The following is a 26,867-nucleotide window of genomic DNA, read 5'->3' on the forward strand; positions in this document are numbered from 1 at the left end:
TCACTCCCATTAGTAAAAGGTCTTGTACACAGCGTAGAAACGCCTATTTCTTTATCTGGTTTGTTGACAACCTTGAAAGGTGAAATCTCCCTTGTGGGGGAGAAGCTTTGAAGTCCAGAAGATATCCCTGAGATATGATCTCCAACGCCCAGGGATCCTGGACATCTCTTGCCCAAGCCTGGGCGAAGAGAGAGAGTCTGCCCCCCACCAGATCCGTTACCGGATCGGGGGCCCTCACTTCATGCTGTCTTAGGGGCAGCAGCAGGCTTTCTGGCCTGCTTGCCCTTGTTCCAGGCCTGGTTAGGTTTCCAGCCTTGTCTGTAGCGAGCAACAGCTCCTTCCTGTTTTGGAGCAGAGGAAGTTGAAGCTGCTCCTGCCTTGAAATTACGAAAGGCACGAAAATTAGACTGTCTAGCCCTGGGTTTGGCTCTGTCTTGAGGCAGGGCATGGCCTTTACCTCCCGTAATATCAGCGATAATTTCTTTCAAACCGGGCCCGAATAAAGTCTGCCCCTTGAAAGGTATGTTAAGTAGTTTCGATTTAGAAGTTACATCAGCTGACCAGGATTTTAGCCACAGCGCTCTGCGTGCCTGAATGGCGAATCCGGAATTCTTAGCCGTAAGTTTAGTTAAATGTACTACGGCATCAGAAATAAATGAATTAGCTAGCTTAAGGGTTTTAAGCTTAAGTGAAATCTCATCTAATGTCGCTGAGTCAAGGGTGTCTTCCAGAGACTCAAACCAAAATGCTGCCGCAGCCGTGACAGGCGCAATGCATGCAAGGGGTTGTAATATAAAACCTTGTTGAACAAACATTTTCTTAAGGTAACCCTCTAACTTTTTATCCATTGGATCTGAAAAGGCACAGCTATCCTCCACCGGGATAGTGGTACGCTTAGCTAAGGTAGAAAATGCTCCCTCCACCTTAGGGACCGTTTGCCATAAGTCCCGCGTGGTGGCGTCTATGGGAAACATTTTTCTGAATATAGGAGGGGGTGAGAAAGGCACACCGGGTCTGTCCCACTCCTTAGTAATAATTTCAGTAAGTCTCTTAGGTATAGGAAAAACGTCAGTACTCGTCGGTACCGCAAAATATTTATCCAACCTACACATTTTCTCTGGGATTGCAACTGTGTTACAATCAGAGACGCTAACACCTCCCCTAACAATACACGGAGGTTTTCCAGCTTAAACTTAAAATTTGAAATGTCTGAATCCAGATTATTTGGATCAGATCCGTCACCCGCAGAATGAAGCTCTCCGTCCTCATGCTCTGCAAATTGTGACGCAGTATCAGACATGGCCCTAGCATTATCAGTATACTCTGTTCTCATCCCAGAGTGATCTCGTTTACCTCTAAGTTCTGGTAATTTAGACAAAACTTCAGTCATAACATTAGCCATGTCTTGTAAAGTGATTTGTAATGGCCGCCCTGATGTACTTGGCGTTACAATATCACGCACCTCCTGAGCGGGAGATGCAGGTACTGACACGTGAGGCAAGTTAGTCGGCATAACTTCCCCCTCGTTGTCTGGTGAATGTTGCTTAACATGTACAGATTGACTTTTATTTAAAGTAGCATCAATGCAATTAGTACATAAATTTCTATTGGGCTCCACCTTGGCTTTTGAACATATTGCACAAAGAGATTCCTCTGTGTCAGACATGTTTAAACAAACTAGCAATTAGACTAGCAAGCTTGGAAATACTTTTCAACTAAATTTACAAGCAATATGTAAAAACGTTACTGTGCCTTTAAGAAGCACACCAAAAAACTGACACAGTTGAATAAAAATGAACCGGATTAGTTATATAAACCAAATTTAGCAAAGGATTGCACACATTAGCAATGGATGATTAACCCTTAATATCAGAAAAAACGTATAACAATTGACAATATAAGCGTTTTTATCACAGTCAAGCACAGTCTCACAGGTCTGCTGTGAGTGATTACCTCCCTCAAAACTAGTTTTGAAGACCCCTGAGCTCTGTGGAGACGTCCTGGATCATGCAGGGAGAAAAAGACAGACTGACTGAATTTCTGATGCGTAGTAAAAGCGCCAAAATAGGCCCCTCCCACTCACACTACAACAGTGAGGGAAGCTCAGTAAACTGTTTTAATTTAAAACAAACGACAGCCATGTGGAAACTAAAGCCCAAAACAATTTTCACCAAGTACCTCAGATAATTAAACGATTTAACATGCCAGTAAACGTTTAAAATCTAATATATGAAATGTCATAAAAAAGCCTGCTGCTAGTCGTTCACACTGCAAGTTAGGCTAAAAGTTATATGCATATAGTATTTTCCCAGTGAAGTGCCATTCCCCAGAAATACTTAAGTGTAAACATATATACATGTCAGCCTGATACCAGTTGCTACTACTGCATTTAAGGCTGTACTTACATTATATCGGTATTAGCAGTATTTTCAAAGTCAATTCCATTCCTTAGAAAATAATATACTGCAACATACCTCTTTGCAGGTGAACCTGCCCGCTGTCCCCTGATCTGAAGTTACCTTACTCCTCAGAATGGCCGAGAACAGCAAACGGATCTTAGTTACGTCCGCTAAGATCATATACAAAAACTCAGGTAGATTCTTCTTCAAATTCTGCCTGAGAAGGAAACAGCACACTCCGGTGTCGTTTAAAATAACAAACTTTTGATTGAAGATATAAAAAACTAAGTTTAATCACCACAGTCCTCTCACACATCCTATCTATTAGTTGGGTGCAAGAGAATGACTGGGTGTGACGTAGAGGGGAGGAGCTATATAGCAGCTCTGCTTGGGTGATCCTCTTGCACTTCCTGTTGGGGAGGAGTTAATATCCCATAAGTAATGATGACCAGTGGACTGACTACACTTAACAGGAGAAAAGTGTGAAGCATAAATAAGGAATTGGAATAATTGTGCTTTATACAAAAAAATCATAACCACCACAAAAAAGGGTGGGCCTCATGGACTCTTGCTAATATGAAAGAAATGAATTTATCAGGTAAGTTCTTACATAAATTATGTTTTCTTTCATGTAATTAGCAAGAGTCCATGAGCTAGTGACGTATGGGATAATGACTACCCAAGATGTGGATCTTCCACGCAAGAGTCACTAGAGAGGGAGGGATAAAATAAAGACAGCCAATTCCGCTGAAAATAATCCACACCCAAAACAAAGTTTAAAACTTATAATGAAAAAAACTGAAAATATAAGCAGAAGAATCAAACTGAAACAGCTGCCTGAAGTACTTTTCTACCAAAAACTGCTTCAGAAGAAGAAAACACATCAAAATGGTAGAATTTAGTAAAAGTATGCAAAGAAGACCAAGTTGCTGCTTTGCAAATCTGATCAACCGAAGCTTCATTCCTAAACGCCCAGGAAGTAGAAACTGACCTAGTAGAATGAGCTGTAATCCTTTGAAGCAGAGTTTTACCCGACTCGACATAAGCATGATGAATTAAAGATTTCAACCAAGATGCCAAAGAAATGGCAGAAGCCTTCTGACCTTTCCTAGAACCGGAAAAGATAACAAATAGACTAGAAGTCTTTCGGAAATTCTTAGTAGCTTCAACATAATATTTCAAAGCTCTAACTACATCCAAAGAATGCAATGATTTCTCCTTAGAATTCTTAGCAAGAGTAGAGACAGCCCCATCAACCTTAGGGATTTTGTCCCAAAACTCTAATCTGTCAGATGGCACAGGATATAATTGCTTAAAACGTTTAGAAGGAGTAAATGAATTACCCAAATTATTCCATTCCCTGGAAATTACTTCAGAAATAGCACTAGGGACAGGAAAAACTTCTGGAATAACTACAGGAGATTTAAAAACCTTATCTAAACGTTTAGATTTAGTATCAAGAGGACCAGAATCCTCAATTTCTAATGCAATTAGGACTTCTTTAAGTAAAGAACGAATAAATTCCATTTTAAATAAATATGAAGATTTAGCAGCATCAACCTCTGAGACAGAATCCTCTGAACCAGAAGAACCATTATCAGAATCAGAATGATGATGTTCATTTAAAAATTCATCTGAAAAATGAGAAGTTTTAAAAGTTTTTTTACGTTTACTAGAAGAAGGAATAACAGACATAGCCTTCTTAATGGATTTAGAAACAAAATCTCTTATGTTATCAGGAACACTCTGAGTATTAGATGTTGACGGAACAGCAACAGGTAATGTAACAGTACTAAAGGAAATATTATCTGCATTAACAAGTTTGTCATGACAAACAGTACAAACAACAGCTGGAGGAACAGATACCATAAGTTTACAGCAGATACACTTAGCTTTGGTAGCTCCAGCACCAGGCAGCGATTTTCCAGAAGTATCTTCTGACTCAGTTTCAACGTGGGACATCTTGCAATATGTAATAGAAAAAACAACATATAAAGCAAAATTGATCAAATTCCTAAAATGACAGTTTCAGGAATGGGAAAAAATGCCAGTGAACAAACTTCTAGCAACCAGAAGCAATAAATAATGAGACTTAAATAATGTGGAGACAATAGTGACGCCCATATTTTTTTAGCGCCAAAAATGACGCCCACATTATTTAGCGCCTAAATGCTTTTGGCGCCAAAAATGACGCCACATCCGGAACGGCACACTTTTGGCGCAAAAGAACGTCAAAAATGATGCAACTTCCGGCGACACGTATGACGCCGGAAACAGAAAAAAAAAAAAATTTGCGCCAAAAAAGTCTGCGCCAAGAATGATGCAATAAAATTAAGCATTTTCAGCCCCCGCGAGCCTAACAGCCCACAGGGAAAAAGTCAAATTTTAAGGTAAGAAAAAAATTTTTTTATTTATTCATATGCATTATCCCAAATAAGAAACTGACTGTCTGAAATAAGGAATGTTGAACATCCTGAGTCAAGGCAAAAAAAAATGTTTGAATACATATATTTAGAACTTTATAAAAAAGTGCCCAACCATAGCTTAGAGTGTCACAGAAAATAAGACTTACTTACCCCAGGACACTCATCTACATGTTGTAGAAAGCCAAACCAGTACTGAAACGAAAATCAGCAGAGGTAATGGTATATAAATAAGAGTATATCGTCGATCTGAAAAGGGAAGTAAGAGATGAATCTCTACGACCGATAACAGAGAACCTATGAAATAGACCCCGTAGAAGGAGATCATTGAATTCAAATAGGCAATACTCTCCTCACATCCCTCTGACATTCACTGCACGCTGAGAGGAAAACCGGGCTCCAAACTGCTGCGGAGTGCATATCAACGTAGAATCTAGCACAAACTTACTTCACCACCTCCATAGGAGGCAAAGTTTGTAAAAAGTGATTTGTGGGTGTGGTGAGGGGTGTATTTATAGGCATTTTGAGGTTTGGGAAACTTTGCCCCTCCTGGTAGGAATGTATATCCCATACGTCACTAGCTCATGGACTCTTGCTAATTACATGAAAGAAAAGGATAACTCAGAACATATAAAAAAAAGCAGAAAAAAATACAGTACAATGTCCCTTTAAGGCACTGCTGTTCCCCTGAAATGGTTAATAATGAGTAATAATTTTGAACCAATGTGGTAAATAAGCTTAGGTTTGGTCTCGGGAACATTAATTTTGGCAAATCTATATTAATTTGTACATTATTAATGAAGCATTAAGGTTGGATTCTACATAGTTTAAAACAATTCATGATTTTAAAACAAATGCCTACAACAACTTAAGATACTTACAACAGTTCACGTACCGTTCTGATAGTGTGTAAAGCTCATTGACTGACACTACTTTGTAATTCAGGTTTCCTTTGGTCCGTTCTAACTCCAGCCGCCAGTCTTTAATGCTCTCAAACATGACTGTGGTTTCCTTTGTACACGTTGCTTAAACCATAGAGAAAAATGAACATGTGAAGCCAGGGCACCTATATAATCTGTTATACTATAGACTACTGCACACAAAAACAAATATACTACAGCTCCATGGATGTAATTTAAACCAGGGTGACAGGGGGCAGCATATTATAACATGAAACAAGTAGGAGCAAGCAAACGGTAGTTGTAGAAAAGAAAATGTATGTTTACCAGATAAATTTATTTATTTCAGGATGGTGAGAGATCATAACATGTGGATTTAACTTTCCCTGTCCCCCAAGAGGAGACAGCAGGACCCCCCCCCCCCCTACATTCTAGACCTTTGCTCCACCCCATATTCCTAGTACATCTCTAGTATATTCTGTTACACATATGGCAAAGTAGAGAAGAAAATTGTGAAAAAACTATTTATTCTTACCTGATAAATGTATTTATTTCTTGACACGGTGAGTCCACGGATCATCTTAATTACGGTTGGGAACCAATACCCAAGCTAAAGGACACGGATGATAAGGGAGGGACAAGACAGTTAACCTAAACAGAAGGCACAACTGCTTGAAGAACCCTTCTCCCAAAAGAAGCCTCTGCTGAAGCAAAAGTATCAAATTTGTAAAATTTTGAAAAAGTATGCAAAGATGATCAAGTCGCAGCCTTGCAAAGCTGATCTACAGAAGCTCCATTTTTGAAAGCCCAAGAAGATGAAGCAGCCCTGGTGGAATGAGCCGTGATCCTCTGTTGACCAGCAGTCTCATATGCCAAGCGAATAACACTCCTCAACCAACAAGAAAGAAGTAGCCGTAGCTTTCTTACCCTTACGCTTCCAAGAAAAGACAACAAATAAAGAAGACTGGTGAAAATCCTTAGTCGCCTGCAAATAATATTTCAATGCACGAACCACATCCAGGTTGTGCAACAAACGCTCCTTATGAGAAGGATTAGGACACAAAGAAGGAACAACAATCTCTTGATTAATATTCTTATCAGAAACAAACTTGGGAAGAAAACCCAAGGCAGTAAGCAGAACTACCTTATCAGAGTGAAAAATAAGAAAAGGCGATTCACACTGTAAGGCTGATAGCTCTGAAACTCTTCGAGCCGAAGAAATAGCCACGAGAAACAAAACCTTCCCAAGATAACATCTTAATATCCAAAGAATGCATAGGTTCAAATGGAGTCTGTTGAAGGACTCTATGAACCAAATTAAGACTCCAAGGTGGAGTAGTAGACTTAAACACAGGCCGAATTCTAGCCAAGGTCTGAAAAAAAGAATGAACATCTGGCACATCCGCCAGGCGCTTGTGCAATAAAATAGATAAAGCAGAAATTTGACCCTTCAGGGTACAAGCAGATAAACCTTTCTCCAAACCCTCCTGGAGAAAAGACAAAATCCTAGGAATCCTAACTCTACTCCACGAGTAGCCTTTGGATTCACACCAAACCTTAAAATAATAAATTTTCCTAATCACAGGCTTACGAGCCTGAATCATAGTCTCAATGACTGATTCAGAAAAACCATGCTTAGAAAGAATCAAGCGTTCAATCTCCAAGCAGTCAGCTTCAGAGAAACGAGATTTGGATGAAGGGACTCTGCAGAAGCAGGTCCTTCCTTAATGGAAGACGCCAAGGTGGAAGGGAAGACATCTCCACCAGATCTGCAAACCAGATTCTGCGAGGCCACGCCAGAGCAATGAGAATCACAGATGCCCTCTCTTGTTTGACCGGAGCAATGACCCGAGGAAGAAGAGCAAACCAGAGCATCTATCACTAAGAAAGAAAGTTCTCCAGCTTGTGATAAACAAAAATGACCTTTATTGTGCATACAGGGTCAAAATCAGCTGATTTGGACCCTGTATGCACAATAAAGGTCGTTTTTGTTTATAACAAGCTGGAGAACTTTCTTTCTTATTGATCTTGTTGGGCTTGATAAGCCCTCTCCATGTCTTGTGAGTGGTGGGTGCTGTATTCCATTTGCTTGTTCCAGCGCATCTATCACAACAACATGAGGATCCTTTGACCTTGACCCGTACCTAGGGAGCTTGGCATGACGAGATGCCATGAGATCCAACTCCAGCTGCCCCCAACTGAGAATCAAGCTGGAAAATACCTCTGGATGAAGTTCCCACTCCCCCGGATGAAAAGTCTGTCTGCTCAGAAAATCCGCTTCCCAATTATCCACCCCTGGAATATGGATAGCAGACAGACAACAGTTGTGAATCTCCGCCCACTGAATAATCTTGGCTACCTCTGTCATGGCCAAGGAACTCCGAGTTCCACCCTGATGATTGATGTAAGCCACTGACGTTATGTTGTCCGACTGAAACCTGATAAACTGGGTTGAAGCTAGCTGAGGCCAGGCTAGAAGAGCATTGAAAATTGCTCTCAGTTCCAAAACATTTATTGGAAGAACCGACTCCTCCTGAGTCCATAGACCCTGAGCCCTTAATGAATCCAAGACGGCACCCCAGCCCAGCAAACTGGCATCCGTGGTTACAATCACCCAGGCAGGTCTGCAAAAGCAATTTCCCTGAGAGAGAAGATCCTGAGACAACCACCATGGAAGAGAATCTCTGGACATCTGATCTGCCATCCACTGCCTGACTAAGCATAACTGCAGAGGTCTGAGATGGAACCGAGCAAACGGAATGATGTCCATGACTGAAACCATCAGACCAATAACTTCTATGCACTGAACCACTGACGGCCGAGGAATGGACTGAAAAGCAAGACACATACTGAAAATCTTTGCCTTTCTTTCTTCTGTCAGAAAATTTTAATCTCTAGAGAATCTATAATGGTCCCCAAAAATACCACTCTTGTAGCCGGAATTAAGGAACTTTTTCCTAAATTCACCTTGCAACCGTGGGAGCGCAGAAAAGACAACAACAACTAATTTGCTAGTTGAAAAGATGGAGCCTGAACTAGAATGTCGTCCAGATAAGGAGCCACTGCAACACCCTTCAATCGTAGAACTGCTAACAATGCTCCCAGGACCTTTGAAAAAATTCTGGGAGCTGTTGCCAGACCAAAAGGAAGAGCTACAAACTGAAAATGTTTGTCTAGAAATGCAAATCTTAGGAACCTATGATGATCCCTGCGAATGGGAATATGCAGACACGCATCCTTTAGATCCACTGTGGTCATGAACTGACCTTCCTGAAGCAAAGAAGAAAGGGAACAAATAGTTTCCATCTTAAAAGACGGAACCCTGAGAAACTTGTTTACACCCTTGAGATCTAAAATAGGTCTGAAAGTTCCCTCCTTTTTGGGAACGACGAAGAGATTGGAATAAAAACCCAGACCCTGTTCCTGAACCGGAACATGAACTATCACTCCCCATGTCAGAAAGATTTTGAACACATCGTAAGAACGCCTCTCCTTTTATCTGGTTTACAGATAACCTGGAGAGAAGAAACTTGCCTCTGAGAGGAAAATTCTTGAACTCCAGTTTGTAACCCTTGGACACTAGATCTACACCCAGGGATCCTGAACATCTGGAACCCAAGCTTGAGCAAAGAAATAGTCTGCCCCCCACAAGATTCATTGCCAGATCGGGGGCAAACTCTTCATGCTGATTCTGAGTCAGCAACAGGCTTCCTGGACTGCTTTCCCCTTATTCCAAGACTGATTTGACTTCCAAGATGGCTTGGACTGTACCTGCTTTGAGGAAGAAGAGTAAGATTTACCAGAGAAGTTACGAAAGGATCAGAAATAATCTCAGCCAAACCTGGCCCAAACAAGGTCTTACCCTTGTAAGGAATAGACAAAAGCTTAGACTTAGAGGACACATCCGCAGACCAGGATTTTAACCATAAAAGCTCTGCGAGCTAAAATGGCAAAACCAGAAATTTTAGCTCCCAACTTGATGACCTGTAGAGAAGAATCTGCAATAAAGGAATTAGCCAACTTCAAAGCCTTAATTATATCTTGAATTTCTTCAAGAGGAGTATCTTGCTGAATAGAATTAGACAATGCATCAAACCAATATGCCGCCGCACTAGTAACCGTAGCAATACATGCAGCCGGTTGCCATTGATACCCCTGGTGTACATAAATCTTTTTAAGCAAAGCTTCCAACTTCTTATCCATAGGATCTTTAAAGGAACAGCTGTCCTCAATAGGAAGTGGTACTCTTGGTCAGAGTGGAAACTGCTCCCTCCACCTTAGGAACCATCTGCCAAGATTCCTTAATAGAATCAGTAATAGGAAACATCTTCATAAAAAGCTGGAGAAGGGGAAAAAGGAATCACAGGCTTCTCCCATTCTCGTGCAATAATATCTGAAACACGATCTGGTATAGGAAAAACCTCCACCGAGCAAGGGACATAAAAAAAACTTAAGTTAACTAGATTTCTTAGGAATAACCATGACTGACGCCTCAGAGTCATCCAAGGTAGCCAAAACCTCCTTGAGTAACAAACGGAGGTGCTCCAGCTTAAACCTAAAGGAAAAAACCTCAGGTTCAGAAGAAGGATTTACACTACCAGAATCCGAGATCTCACCCTCAGATGCTACTGAAGTATCTTCCTCTTCAGACTTGTGAGGAGAAACACTAGACACAATTGCAACAGAATCAGAAACCTTATACATATACTCTTGCGCTTCCCCTGTAACATAGGAAAAGCAGACAGATACTGTTGAGGATATATAGGTAGCCATATCCTGCAAGGAAAAAACAACCTGAGACGAATCACAGGATACTGCAGAAGATTGGGACGTATGAGGAGAAAGCTTGCGGATTAGCCTGAACAGGAGACTCCTGAACAACATCCACCCTAGACAATGAAGGGTCAAAAAGTCTATTCTTGTAATGTAATGTTCTCTCAATACAAGAGGAACAAAAAGGCATAGGAGGCTCAACATTAGTATTTAAAGGGACACTGAACCCATTTTTTTTCTTTCGTGATTCAGATAGAGCATTCAATTTTAAACAACTTTCTAATTTACTCCTATTATCAATTTTTCTTCATTCTCTTGCTTTCTTTATTTGAAAAAGAAGGCATCTAAGCTATTTTTTTGGTTCAGAACCATGGAAAGCACTTGTTTATTGGTAGGTGAATTTACCCACCAATCAGCAAGAACACCACAGTGTGTTCACCAAAAATGGGAAGGCATCTATACTTACATTCTTGCATTTCAAATATAGATACCAAGAGAATGAAAAGCATTTGATAATAGGAGTATATTAAAAAGTTGCTTAAAACTGCATGCTCTATCTGAATCGCGATAGAAAAAAATTGGGTTCAGTGTCCCTTTAAATATAGAGAACAAGCAACAGCTTGCAGGGCCTCTTGGTCCATTTTATTCCAAAGGAAAAAACCTTAATCAATAAAAAAAGTTCAAATCAGAATTTTAATGAAACAAAAAACACGTTACTGTCCCTTTAAATTTTAGACTTTTTTTTTTTTAAAACTAGAAAATACTTAAACTGCACAATAAATCTTGCAGCAACAATTTTTCACAAAATGAAAGCAAAGAGAGACAAAACGTTATAGTCCCTGAAATTCAGACAGAAACTTAATAGAGCAACAGCCCCACAGAAAAAAACAACAGGCAACCTCCACACCTCAGCAAGCTCTGCTGAGATGCCTACCTGACCTCCTTGCTGCCGGAAACAAAGTCAGAAAATTATCTGGACCCCCATACAGCCGCACCGGAGAGAACGCTGAACCACCTCTGAGGAGCTATGCAACAGCGCTGCAGCGGCCTAACAAACCTCCCGGTAGCCATTAATACACAAACAAAAAACGTACACCAAAGTGAAAACATAATAAACTGAGCCAAACATCCCCAGTGCCTACAAAACTGCCATACAATAAACCTTTAACCTAGAAGGCTGATCGTATATTTAGACAGAATTAACTGTCAAAGCGCCAAATTCTCCTATAACAAAACAGGGAAAGAAATAGGCGCTTACCTCAAAATTCTGTCTAGCAGCAGGACAGCTCATTTGGTATGAGAGGGGCTTCCTACCTCACATGGACCTGTGGAAAAAAGATAAGGTTGAGTAAACTTACTCAAACTTTCAACCAAGGGCAGCATGAAATTACTTGGGAGGCCCAGTGGGGATTATACCCCACAAGTTCCCAAATGCTTAAAAGCCACCACTTGCTCTACTGAAGAGACTGGCATGGACTACGGCTAAACCCCAAAGAAAACCAGAGCAAACTTGCTCTGCTTAAAAAATAAATTCTTGATTGAAGAATCAGACACCTAACTTTACCCCTCCTTGCAACTGATACAAGCAAAGAGAATGACTGGGGATTGTGGGTAGAGGGAGTGGTATTTAACAGCTTGTGCTGTGGTGCTCTTTGCCTCCTCCTGCTGGTCAGGAGTGATATTTCCAACAGTAATTAAGATGATCCGTGGACTCGCTGTGTCATTAGAAAGAAACATAATTCATGCTTACCAGATAAATTCCTTTCCTTCCGGATAGGGAGAGTCCACAGCTTCATTCCTTACTGTTGGGAAATACAACACCTGGCCACCAGGAGGAGGAAAAGACACCCCAGCCAAAGGCTTAAATATTCATCCCACTTCCTCATTACCCCAGTCATTCTGCCGAGGGAATGAGGAAAAGTAGGAGAAACATTAGGGTATAAATGGTGCCAGAAGAATAAAATAAATAGGGGACCGCATATAGACGAGAAAAAACGGGCGAGGGTGGAATTTATCTGGTAAGCATAAATTATGTTTTCCTTCCTAAGATAGGGAGAGTCCATGGCTTCATTCCTTACTGTTGGGAAAACTATACCCAAGCTCCAGAGGACACTAAATGAATAACGGGAGGGAACAAAAAGGAAGAGGCGGACCCTATTCTGAGGGCACCACAGCCTGCAAAACTTTTCTCCCGAAAGCTGCTTCAAACGAAGCAAAAACATCAAACTTGTAACATTTTGAAAAAGTATGTAAGGAGGACCAGGTAGCCCGTTTAACAAATCTGATCCATAAAGGCTTCGTTCTTAAAGGCCCAAGAGGAAGTCACTGCTCTAGTGGAATGAACCGTTATCCTCTCAGGAGGACGGTGTCCCGCTGTCTTGTAAGCGAAGCGGATGACACTCCTTAACCAAAAAGATAGGGAAGTTGAAGTAGCCTTCTGCCCCTTACGCTTTCCCGAATAGACAACAAAGAGGAAGATTGTCTAAACTCCTTAGTAGCCTGAATATAGAACTTCAAGGCGCGAACCACATCCAAATTGTGAAGTAAGCATTCCTTCAATGAAGGATTAAGACACAAGGAAGGAACCACAATCTCTTGATTGATGTTGCGATCTGACACAACCTTAGGAAGAAAACATAATTTAGTACGTAAAACTGCCTTATCTGTATAAAAAAAAAAATCAGATAAGGGGGCTCACATTGCAATGCAGAGATCTCAGAAACTCTGCACGCAGAGGCAATAGCCAGTAAAAAGAGAACCTTCCAAGATAACAATTTAATGTTAACGGAATGCAGAGGTTCAAACGGAACCTGTTGCAAAACCCAAAGAACAAGATTTAGGTTCCAATGAGGAGCCCCAGATCTAATCAGAGCCTTAACAAAGGACTGCACGTCTGGAAGCTCAGCCTCGTGTGCAATAAAACCGACAGGGCCGAAATCTGTCCCCTCAGGTAACTAGCAGAAAAGCCCTTCTCCAGCCCATCCTGAAGAAAAGATAAGATCCTGGCAACCTTAACTCTGTGCCAGAAAAAACCACGCTCTTCACACCAGAATAAGTAGGTCCTCCACACCTTGTGGTAGATACGCAGAGTAACTGGTTTACGAGCTTGAATAAGAGTATCAATGACACTCTCAGAGAAACCTCTCTTGGCTAAGACTAAGCGTTCAATCTCCACACAGTCAGCCTCAGAGAATCTAGATTTTGATGAACAAATGGACCTTGTATCAGCAGGTCTCTGCGACAAGGTAACTTCCACGGAGGAGATGAGGACATCCTCACTAGATCCGTGAACCACGTCCTTCGCGGCCATGTGATGGAGCAATCAGGATTACTGATATCTACCCCTACTTGATGCGGGCCACCACTCAAGGAAGAAGCAGAAATGGGGAAAAAAAGATGAGTTTGAACCTGCAGGGCACTGCTAGTGCATCTATTAGATCCGCTTGGGGATCCCTCAACCTCGACCCGTACCTGGGTAGCTTGGTATTGAGATGGGAAGCCTTGAGATCTAGCTCTGGCGTCCCTCACTTGCTGCATATCTCTGCAAACACCTCGGGATGGGGAGACCATTCCCCTGGATGGAAGGATTGCCTGCTGAGAAAATCCGCCTCCCAGCTGTGAACACCCACCCACCCACTCCAGAATCTGAGATACTTCCTTCATCGCCAATGAACTTCTCGTTCCCCCCTGATGGTTGATGCAAGCCACCAAGGTTATATTGTCTGATTGGAATCTGATAAACTGGGATGAACCCAGAAATGACCAAACCTTCAAGGCCTTGAAAATTGTTCGTAGTTCCAAAATATTGATCGGAAGGACTTCTGAGTCCAAAATCCCTGTGCCTTCCTAGCAACCCAAACAGCTCCTCATCCAGATAGGCTTGCGTCCGTAGTCACAATCCCAGGATGGTCTTAAGAAGCATGTCCCTCGGGACAGATGATCTGGACAGAGCCACCAAGAGGTTTTCTTGACCGGCTGTCTAATACAATCTGTTGCGACAGATCTGAATGATCGCCGTTCCACTGCCTCAGCATGCAGAGTTGTAAATGTCTGAGACCAAACCTGGCAAAAGGAATGATGTCCATACAGGACACTATGAGACCAATAACCTCCATACACTGAGCCACAGAGGGACTCAAGGAGGTCCGGATGGCAAGACATGCCGAAAGTTAGCTTGCAACTTCTCTGGTCTGTTAGAACTATCCTCATGGATATGGAGTCTATTATAGTACCCAGTAATTCCACCCTGGTACTTGGGATAAGAGAACTCTTTTCCAAGTTTATCTTCCATCCATCTGATCGAAGAAGACTGAGAAGGGACTCCGAGAATTCTTCTGCAAGACGAAAAGGATGGTGCTTGCACCAGAATATCGTCCAAGTATGGGGCTACTGCAATACCCTGAGTTCTGGCAACAGTTAAAAGAGCCCCCAGAACCTTTGTTAAGGTTCTTGGAGCAATAACTAGGCCAAATGGAAGAGCAATGAACTGGAAGTGCTGGTCCAGGAATGCAAACCTCAGAAACTGAAAGTGTTCCCTGTGGATTGGAACATGAAGGCAAGCGTCCTTCAGATCTATAGTGGTCATAAACTGGCCTTCCTGAATTAAAGGAAGGATGAACCTTATTGTCTCCATCTTAAAGGAAAGGATACTGAGAAATTTAAACACTTTAGGTCCAGAATTGGGCGGAGTGTTCCCCCCCTTCTTTGGGACCACGAAAAGGTTTGAATAAAACCCCAAACCTCATTCTTCGACAGTCACCGGGGCAACAACTCCTAAGGAGGGTAGATCCCGAACGCACCCTAGAAAGGCATCCCTCTTTTCTGGTCTGGTAGACCGATTCGAGAGAAGGAATCTGCCCCTTGGCGGAAGAGATTTGAAGCCTATCTTGTATCCCTGAGATACCACCTTCAGGACCCATGGATCCTGTACGTCCTTGAACCAGGCGTCTGAAAAAAGTGACAGTCTGCCCCCTACATGATCCGATCCCGGATCGGGGCCGCCCCTTCATGCCGAATTGTTTTAGGCAGGCTTCTTATTCTGCTTGGATTTATTCAGCTTCCAAGTACTCTTGGGTTGGAAAGAGGATTGTTGTCGTTGGGATTTGTCAGAACGAAAGGAACAAAAATTAGAAGATTGTCGTCCCTTAGACTTGTTCTTCATATCTTGCGGTAGGAAGGCACCCTTGCCTCTGGTAATCGTAGAAATAAGGGAGTCCAGACATGGACCAAATAAAATCTCTCTTGAAGAGAAGAGAAAGGAGTCTGGACTTAGAAGTCATATCCGCAGACCAAGACTTCAACCAGAGCGCCCGGCGGGCTAGGACCGCAACGCCAGAGGCCTTTGCATTTAGGCAAATAATTTGCATGTTCGCATCACAGACAAAAGAATTAGCAATTCTCAGAGCTTTAATTCTGTCTTAAATATTCTCGAGGGGAGACTCCACCTCGATGAGTTCCAACAAAGATTCGCACCAGTAGGTAGTCGCTCCGGCAAACGCTGCAACTGCAGCCGACGGTTGAAACTAAAATCCCGTATGTTGAAACACCTTTCTGAGAAAGGTTTCCATTTTCTTATCCATCTGCTCTCTGAATGAATAACTATCCTCAAGAGGTAAAGTAGTACGTTTAGCAAGCATAGAGATAGCCCCATCCACCTTAGGAATAGAGCCCCACAAATCCAGTTAAGAGTCCAGGACTGGGAACAACTTTTTAAAAGTAGACGAGAGGGAAAAGGAAGAGCCAATTCTTTCGCATTCGTTCTTAATAATGTCCGCCATCTTAACCGGCACAGGAAAAGTCAAAGGAACTTTCCTGTCTTCGTAAACTCTGTCTAATGTGGGTATCTTAAGTTCTTCAGGCAGCGTGGCCTCTGGAACCTCTAACGTAGACAGAACCTCCTATAATAAAAAACGCAAGTGCTCAATTTTAATCTAAAGGACGGTTCTTCCGCAGCAGGAGGCTTAGACGCCAAGGACTCCGACCCAGAAAGTTCACTCTCTGAAGCTACAGAGGTTAACTCATCATCGGATAACTGGGATATAAAGGCAAAATCAGATAAATATTTAGATGACTCCGGGTCAGGAGAGCTATGTTTAACCTTTCTCTTGCGTTTGTTAACGTGAGGTAATGCACTGAGAGCCGCAGACACCGCTGTTTGTAACTGTGCGGCAAAGTCGACAGGAAGAAGGCCCCCTCCGGATGGAGGATTAGATGTGTTACGGGGAACTGCATGCAGAGTGGTTAATGTAGCAAGGGTAGTAATCTCACGGGACGCTGAGTCCTGAGAGGTACACAGCTCAGAGGGACGAAGAGCCTTAGCAGGCTTGTCTCCCTTCTTAGACTTTATAACGGTGTTAAGGCATGTGGAACATAATTGAGTGGGTGGGAAAACCACGGCCTCCTCACAATATAAACAGGTATGATTTAGTACAGAAGGAGTACCTTCTAACATGTCAGAGTCCTCCATAGCTCATGTTATACCCACAGAAGGATACAAATAAAAATGTTTTTTTTTATTATAGAAAACTGCACCTTTATACTCCCAATGGCTGGGGCACTCACCACCTCGTAGACAGTTAACAGAGGAAACGCTCTCCTCAGGTTCAAGTCTCAGGCGGAATGGAGGAAATGAACATAGACCTTGTTATTACAAGTACAGCAAGTAATAGGAGCTGTGCAACACTTTCAAAAATGAAAGTGAAACTTAAAAGTGAAACCTGTTTGCTCCAGCCCAAAACACAAAGTCTATAAGCCCAGGGAAAAAAAAGCAGCATGTAAATAATAAATACACTGATTAATTAACCCCAACTGTTCAATAAACCCTCTTCAAAGGATATTAACCCTGGATCCTATCAAGGTATAAAGGAGCCACACTGTGACCCTGTTATAGCGTTTTATGTGTAAAAATGTAAACAATCTTACCTCCAGGATCCATGCTGTGGAACATAACACAGCCTCTCAAGTGGAACACAAACTCTTAGCTTCAGTATACTACAAAGGGTGGAATAGTAAGGGCTTTTTGTCTAATAAACATTGCACCCTGTGTGTTTCTATGAAGAAAGGGAACATGTTGCTTGCACTCAGAATAATGGATATAAGGAAACCGGAGGTTGACAACAGCTCAAACATTTCAACTATCAGCTGAGGCAAAAGCAGGGCACACAAATTTAATCTGAAGCAATCATAGGGTCTGTTGACAATTTCCATACAGATTGTGGAAACACAATTATTGCTACCTTTCTAACATGCCCTAATGCTTAAGGCTCTTGAAAGACGGAAATACTACCTTGTCAATAACCCAGCTCTTAGTCTATGTAAGGAAAGGTACAGGATCAACTATGGGCCAGGTTAGATTAAGCTTGGGGCTAGTGTATCACCTTTCATTTTAACATTATTCTTGTTACATTAAAAAAAATGCAATTACACAATTCATAAAAAATAAATTGGGAGTCAGAATATTAAAATAAATAAATATCATTCCCTTAGTTACCTACCAGACAACATCACACAACTCACAATTCACAAACAGGCAGTGTAGACTGAAGTGACCACCTTTCATAGCACATGTGGAGCTCCTTGCACCACAGATACCACAGACTGCATTTAGCTGGTGGGCCCATCAAGTAAGTGCAAGCACAGTACCAAAGATCTTTCAAGGAGCAGCATACTGTAGACAAGGGGTTGGAAATTAGATAAATCTGAATTTCCCTTTGGGAACTGTGACATTTCTCACTGGGAGAAGATTTGCACTTCCCAGCTGAACTCCTATCACCTCTGTCCAGGATGCACTATGTGGGGGGAATGAGATTGGTTAGAGAACCACTATTAACAATGTGAAGATTAGAGCTCTTCATATATGCTACCTTCTCCTATGAAAGGAAAAAGTAACTGAGTATGGTTGTGGAGTGCTGTGAATAGGGGGGTGGAGCAAAGCTCAAGAATGTAGAGGTGTTTTTCCTCCTCCTAGTGGACAGGCACAGTAATCCCACATGTTATAATCTCATGCAATACAAGCAGCCATCTATTATAGTTTTAAACCCAGAGCAGCTTTACAGTGTGAGGCTGATTTTATCAGTCAGAGCAACAGGCAGCAAACCCTGCAAGTTGCATGTGAATTATGTGACCACAGTAGTCAAGAAGAGAATTGAAAACACAGGTGGTTAATATTAAGCCACTCCTGTGTTCTGTATAATCAGTTGGGGGTAGCACAATTTGGAGTGTCTAGGCTCCCGCAAATTCTAAATACGCCACTGTGTAGCATGCATTGCTGAAGAAATAGTGGGTAACTATTTCCTTACCTTAAAACCACTTTATGCAAGATCTAGAACCCTTAATAATATATACACTCTATCTAAAGAATATCCCCTCTCTATTATAAGTGCTCTTCCACATGAGGCTTCCTGCAATGATTTCTTACACTGTTTTGCTTCTGTAGCTCTTTTGAGAATTTATGAGCTTAACAAGTGGCACTAATATTTACATAGGTAAGGTTGATATAACTCATATATGTAACTTCAGTACACTGGAGTCAGTATGTCTAGCTTCGCAACACAGTTCTACTAAAATGAACAAGTCCCGGAAAATACATAGAAGTCCTTAAACTTAATTTGTGAGATGACCTTACAGACAAGCTGACAAACTACTGAGAATTTATCATTTTTAAATATATGGCTCCACTAAAGATTTTGTTTTCTAAGTGGCAATAATTTGAAATTAAAAGGATAACCCAATGATTCAATAAGTCTATTTTAAGATAAGATAAAGGGTAAAGTAGATGTGGTTTCTGTTTGTTCTCTTCTGGAAATGTTTACACTGTGAAAAACAAATTAATGCTTGCCTGATAAATTAATTTCATAGTGGTGAGAGTCCACAAGTCATTACTCCTGGGCATGGAGGAGACAAAGATTTACACAAACTCCAAGAGCTATTAAACCCTGCAACCTCACTGGCAAGTATATCCAAGTAAAGAGAAGAAGACAGGTAGGAAAGGAGAAAGCAGAGAAAACGAGCTGCAAACTAGAACTGCTGCCAGAAAAAATAGATTAAAAAAAATAAAAAATGGGAAGCTCTCGTGGACTCTCACCCCCATGAAAGAAATTTATCAGGTTAGCATACATAATTTTTTTCTTTCATCAAAGGTGGTGAGAGTCCACAAGTCATTACACCTGGGAACAAATACCAAAGCTGTGGAATCCACGAGTAATTAGAGTGGGACAATTTTATTGTTTTTTTTAATGCAAATACCTAATGTCCAGAAACTGCTGCCTTAAGAACTTTCCTACCGAAAGCTGCTTCAGAAGAAGCAAAAAATATACAAATGGTAGAATTTAGTAAGGGTATGTAAAGAAGATCAAGTTGCTGCCTTGCAAATTTGATAAACAGAAACCTCGTTCTAAAAAGCCCAGGAAGTAGAAACTGATCTAGAAGAATGGCCAGTAATATGTTTAGGAGACAAGTGTCCCGCCTCAAAGTAAGCCTTATGTGATGACCAGGGTTAACCAACCCCTGCGCCAGTCACTTGTTTGGCACAAAAACGGATTATCAGACCCTCTCAACTGTCACTACTCAGTCACAATCTAGCCACGCCAGGAAAACTTGTGAATTAGTTCAGTGGGTGCAAGGGTTAACACTCTCTAGTCTGTACTAGACATAAAAAAAATGCCCAACACTCCCCTTTAATGCCAACCACACTAAACTAAAGCCATATAGCTCCAAGCTGCCATCACTTATGATTTATTAAAGGGAAAATCCTAAGGAAAAACACAGACTTACACATTAACTCTCAAAATACAATTTAGCAGAAAATAAACTAAAATATACAGTTTTACTACCACCAGTCTCTTTCAGTAATGTGGTTCAAATATTAGACAAAGGCCAAAGCTTAATAAATGAATTATTTATTATGCCAAAAATATTATGCACAATACATTATTAATAAAAAGTTGATACAAGTAAAATTACACACAAGCAAACAAGCAGATTATACTTTAGTCTTAATATCTGTGCCAGGGAGACGGCATGAAGCAATGGGTCCTTATACCGTTAGACAGCTTCCCTTGTAAAAATGACCATTTCATTGTTAAAACACAGGATTCTTATACATATTTTCCAGAGATCAAGTTGCCTGACCCCACCATCTTTGCAGGGGCTGGGAATCCCCCTATCTTTTACGACAGTCAATAAACTAAGTCTTTTCCTGAAATCAGAGAACACATAATTTCTGCTAGATACATCCATTTTCATATAAGCAGAAAGGCAATCTCTTAGTTACATTGTGAGAATCCGTTTGATACCAAATATGACAGGGTTGTCATATTTCCCTTCATCTAATGTCATATCCTGTTTCTTACATTGTACCAATGTCCTTTTATTGACCTCATCAGGATCTGGGGAGAGGGCACTGCTTATTGTCTTTGGAACCGACACTTTTATGGGCTTGTTGCCTCAATGACTATACAATAACAGTTATTCAAGTGGAACTCTGAAACAATTTATAATGGGGTCTGGTTTTATCACAAAAACAAAACAAAAACACAGGACACAGTTCTTCTTGAAAAAAATAAAGTTTTTTAGCTTACAGGCTAAAGAGAATTAACCCCTTGGCATCGCAATCATGGGGTATTTGTGACACCTTATGAATAAAAAGCTTCAGCCAGGAAGCTAAAATAACAGATGTTGCATTTTGACCCCTTCTAGAACCAGTTTGAATAAACAAAAGTCAACTGCAAATAGAATTTCAAAGCTCTTACAACATCCAAATTATGTAGGAGCCTCTCTTTAGAATTCTTTGGATTAGGACTAAGAGATGGAAGAACAATTTCTTAAACGGACACTGAACACAAATTTTTCTTTCATGATTCAGATAGAGCATGCAATTTTAACCCCTTAACGACCGAGGACGTGCAGGGTACGTCCTCAAAAAAAAGGCAGTTAATGCCTGAGAACGTACCCTGCACGTCCTCGGTGTGGAAAGCAGCTAGAAGCGATCCTGCTCGCTTCCAGCTGCTTTCCGGTTATTGCAGTGATGCCTCAATATGGAGGCATCCTGCAATAACAATGTATGGCCATCCGATGCAGAGAGAGCCACTCTGTGGCCCTCTCTGCACCGGAGATCCGGTGGCTTCCTTCGTTGGTGGGTGGGAGCAGTACCGGGAGGCGGGTGGCGGCCATCGATGGCCCTGGAGATGTGCAGGTGGGTGGGGATGTCCGGGGGCGCGCGGGCGCGTGCACGATAGGGAGGGGGCGGGCGCGTGCACGGGGAGGGAGCGGGTGGGAACGCTGCACTACAGAAAATATTATTGGTAATAGGATAGGTAATCAAGTTTATACCGCTGAAATTTTTTTTAAAAAAAAAGCTAAATCAGGGGGTGTTGGGTTAGTATGTGGGAGGGAAGCTACACTACAGAAAAAAAACTGAAAAAAAACCCCAGAAAACATTTTTTCTGCAAACTGGGTACTGGCAGATAGCTGCCAGTACCCAAGATGGCCCCCAAAAAGTCAGAGGGGGACGTTTAGAGAGGTGTTTGGGGGGTATCAGGGGGATACTACACAGCAGCATATGTAAATATGCTATACAATTTAAAAAAAACAACAACAAAGATTCCCTTTATTTTTGTACTGGCAGACTTTCTGCCAGTACTTAAGATGGCGGGGACAATTGTGGGGTGGGGGAGGGAAGGGAGCTGTTTGGGAGGGATCAGGGGGTGTGATGTGTCAGATGGGAGGCTGATCTCTACACTAAAGCTAAAATTAACCCTGCAAGCTCCCTACAAGCTACCTAATTAACCCCTTCACTGCTAGCCATAATACACGTGTGATGCGCAGCGGCATTTAGCGGCCTTCTAATTACCAAAAAGCAATGCCAAAGACATATATGTCTGCTATTTCTGAACAAAGGGGATCCCAGAGAAGCATTTACAGCCATTTGTGCCATAATTGCACAAGCTGCTTGTAAATGATTTCAGTGAGAAACCTAAAATTGTGAAAAATATTACGTTTTTTTTTAATTTGATCGCATCTGGCGGTGAAATGGTGGCATGAAATATACCAAAATGGGCCTAGATCAATACTTTGGGTTGTCTACTACACTAAATTAAAGCTAAAATTAACCCTAGAAGCTCCCTACATGCTCCCTAATTAACCCCTTCACTGCTGGGCATAATACACGTGTGGTGCGCAGTGGCATTTAGCGCCCTTCTAATTACCAAAAAGCAACAACAAAAGCCATACATGTCTGCTATTTCTGAACAAAGGGGATCCCAGAGAAGAATTTACAACCATTTATGCCATAATTGCACAAGTTGTTTGTAAATAATTTCAGTGAGAAACCTAAAGTTTGTGAACAAAATTGTGAAAAAGTGAACATTTTTTTTTATTTGATTGCATTTGGCGGTGAAATGGTGGCATGAAATATACCAAAATGGGCCTAGATCAATACTTTGGGGTGTCTTCTAAAAAAAAATATATACATGTCAAGGGATATTCAGGGATTCCTGAAAGATATCAGTGTTCCAATGTAACTAGCGCTAATTTTTAAAAAAAGGGGTTTGGAAATAGCAAACTGCTACTTGTATTTATGGCCCTATAACTTGCAAAAAAAGCAAAGAACATGTTAACATTGGGTATTTCTAAACTCAGGACAAAATTTAGAAACTATTTAGCATGGGTGTTTTTTGGTGGTTGTAGATGTGTAACAGATTTTGGGGGTCAAAGTTAGAAAAAGTGTGTTTTTTTCCATTTTTTTCTCATATTATATAATTTTTTTTATAGTTAATTATAAGATATGATGAAAATAATGGTATCTTTAGAAAGTCCACTTAATGGCGAGAAAAACGGTATATAATATGTGTGGGTACAGTAAATGAGTAAGAGGAGAATTACAGCTAAACACAAACACTGCAGAAATGTAAAAAATAGCCTTGGTCCCAAACGGACAGAAAATGGAAAAGTGCTGCGGTCATTAAGGGGTTAAAGGGAGTCAAGTCAAAAAAAAAAAAAAAAACTTTCATGTTTCAAATAGGGCATGTAATTTTAAACAACTTTTCAATTTACTTTTATCACCAATTTTACTTTGTTCTCTTGGTATTCTTAGTTGAAAGATAAACCTAGGAGGTTCATATGCTAATTTCTTAGACCTTGAAGGCCGCCTCTAAGCTAAATGCAATTTGATAATTTTTCACCACTAGAGGGCATTAGTTCACGTGTTTCATATAGATAACATTGAGCTCATGCACGTGAATTTACCATGGAGACAGCTCTTATTGGCTAAATTGCAAGTCTGTCAAAAGAACTGAAATAAGGGGGCAGTCTGCTGAGGCTTAGATACAAGGTAATTACAGACGTAAAACGTGTATAATTATAACTGTGTCGGTTATGCAAAACTGGGGAATTGGTAATTAAGGGATTATCTATCTTTTAAAACAAAAATTCTGGTGTTGACTGTCCCTTTAAGCAACTTTCTAATTTACTCCGATTATCAATTTTTCTTCGTTCTCTTGCCATCTTTATTTTAAAAGCAGGAACGTAAATCTTAGCAGCCAGCCCATCTTAGGTTCAGCACTATGGATAGTGCTTGCTTATTGGAGGATTATATTTACCCACCAATAAGCAAGCATAACCCAGGTTCTCAACTAAAAATGGGCCGGCTCCTATACATCACATTCCTGCTTTTTAAATAAATATAGCAAGAGAACAAAGGAAAATTGATAATAGGAGTAAATTAGAAAGTTGCATAAAACTGCATGCTCTATCTGAATCATGAAAGAAAAAAATTGGGTTTAGTGTCCCTTTAATTAATGTTATCTGAAGACACCACCTTTGGCGAAATCAAACTTCGTCCTTAAAACCACCTTATCCTGGTGAAAAACAAGATAATGTGTCTCACAAGAAAGAGCAGACAACTCAGAAACTCTTCTAGCAGAAGATATTGATAAAATTGACAGAACTCTCCAAGACAAAAGCTGAATATCCAAATAGGGCAAAGGTTCAAAATAAGAAACCCATAAAGCGCTTAAACCCAAATTAAGGTTGCAAGATAGAGAATCCTGAGTATGGCTTAAACAAAACTCATTAGAGTGACAGCATTAGACTGATTATAATGCGTAAGGTGAGCAGGGGGAGATATAGACAAACTTGCAAAGAACACATTTAAAAAGGGTTACTTAGTGTTCAGAAAGAAGATCAACCTAAAGGATAAAAGTATTGGGGACAGTTCCAGGATGCTCCATCATACAGAAAAAAATTACTAAGACAAAGCAAAAACACAGAATAAAGATAATAAATGTGGGAGACAACATACACAGTCAGGGATTAAAGCTGAAAAATCTAGGAGACTAAATTGAGCAATGTACAAAATGTAGCAGAGACCCTCTAACATATAAATATATGCAAAAACGAACCTCCAACAAAGATCTTCACCTTCCTCCTATAGAGACAAAGTTAAGACTGGCTTACAAGTGAGATGAAAGGGTTTAAGTGTTCTTGGAGTTTTGGGAATCTTTGCCTCCTCCTAGTGGACAGGAGTGGAATACCCAAGAGTACTGACTCGTGGACTCTCACCCTAATTATTAAAGAAATAACGATTTCCTAAAAGAAATAGCAAGATTATTTTTTTTTTAAACACTTACCCTTGTAGCGAGGAGCAGCAGCTGAATATGAAAAAAGAAAAAGGAGTTTCAAAAGCTTAGGACTCTGAATGTGATGAATAATACCATTGACTATCTGAAAGACAAATAAAAAAAAAATATTTTAAAATTTAAGAGAAAATATGCAACAACAAAAAAATGTCTATTATAGCTGCACCACTTAGGAAGAAATTATTGGGCATTTTTAATTCCAACAACTCTGGGTTCTCCCCAGAAAAATTTGCCAGGGTGGCATTATGAAGTAGGCAGGTGGGTGTTGTGTAATATTTTCTAATATTATATCATTTTCTGCTGTCCAAAGCACAAAATAAACTGCATAATTTAACATAAATGTATTTAATGATAATTTGTGCAATAAAAAATGTAACATTTTTAATATTAGCCAATTTTAGCTTAATATTGGCTAAGATTTTAGCCGGGTGGCGCTCCCACTAAAAATGTCCTGGGGAAAACACAAATGCATGTCCCACATACAGAGCCAGAAGCTGAAAAAACACAATAGGCAATCTATAAACAAAATGACAAAACCAAGAGCTGTACATCCTGCAAAGTGAAAACACACACACGGAGCGAATTATGAGAAAATACTGCATATCTCACACACACATGGAGCGAATTATGAGAAAATACTGCATATCTCACACACACATGGAGCGAATTATGAGAAAATACTGCATATCTCACACACACATGGAGCGAATTATGAGAAAATACTGCATATCTCACACACACATGGAGCGAATTATGAGAAAATACTGCATATCTCACACACACATGGAGCGAATTATGAGAAAATACTGCATATCTCACACACACACGGAGCGAATTATGAGAAAATACTGTATATCTCACACACACACGGAGCGAATTATGAGAAAATACTGCATATCTCACACACACATGGAGCGAATTATGAGAAAATACTGCATATCTCACACACACACTGAACTGTTGCACATGCTCAGTATTATCTGGTGCCTCAGGAAGTGTTGAATTACAAATAGAATGGAAAAAAGGCAAGAAAAGAACAGAGAGAAAAAAGAAAAGAAGGAAGAAAACAGAAATAGAGGATTTGGGGCACAATATTCTACTACTAATAATAAAATATTCCATTATGGTTACAAAGTTAAAATAATAATCCTAGTTGCGTGAAAGCTTTAACCTAGATTACCCTATGACCAGTGGGAAGTAATAATGCTATAAAGATAAACTGTGGCTGCACATTGGAAATCTGGATAATCCAGATCAAATACTAAGTGGCCGTAGTGCTAAATACAACCATGCATACCTCTAAATACTTGGTTTGTCACAGAGACGCATCCCAAAGTATTCCGGCTGCTAGATTTCTGCCCTTAAACTGGCCTTTTTAATGTGGATAGTATGTATAACAATACCCTCAGAAAGTATGCCAAGTGCACATCTCAAAAAAAATAATGCTAATATGGTTGGGGCCAGATGAAAAGCAATGGTTGACTCTATTGTTGGTCCTGAAAATTAGGTTTGACAAATGTAGTATCCATATCCATAACTTAAACCTGGCCCTTTAGCATAAGGCTTTTTTTCTTGTTTAGAAAAATAAGAAATGCACAGCAGCAAAGATATTTAACCCACTTAAAGGGACAGTGTACACCAATTTTCATATAACTGCATGTAATAGACACTACTATAAAGAATAATATACACAGATACTGATATAAAAATCCAGTATAAAACCGTTTAAAAAACTTACTT

At 40.5% G+C, this 26,867-nt stretch overlaps 1 protein-coding gene across 1 annotated transcript in view; it reads right to left on the reverse strand.

The window, feature by feature from the left end:
- The window catches only part of MTMR12 (myotubularin related protein 12), a 451,425-nt gene that overhangs the window by 204,844 nt on the left and 219,714 nt on the right, over positions 1-26,867 (reverse strand). The window contains exons 9-10 of the mRNA XM_053699664.1: positions 25,119-25,212; positions 5,718-5,847 (exon numbers count right to left, since the gene is read on the reverse strand). Coding sequence (XP_053555639.1) covers positions 5,718-5,847; positions 25,119-25,212 — 224 coding nt within the window. The remainder of the gene's footprint in view (positions 1-5,717; positions 5,848-25,118; positions 25,213-26,867) is intronic.

Source organism: Bombina bombina, chromosome 2, assembly GCF_027579735.1.
Source record: "Bombina bombina isolate aBomBom1 chromosome 2, aBomBom1.pri, whole genome shotgun sequence".
NCBI classification, from domain to species: domain Eukaryota; kingdom Metazoa; phylum Chordata; class Amphibia; order Anura; family Bombinatoridae; genus Bombina; species Bombina bombina.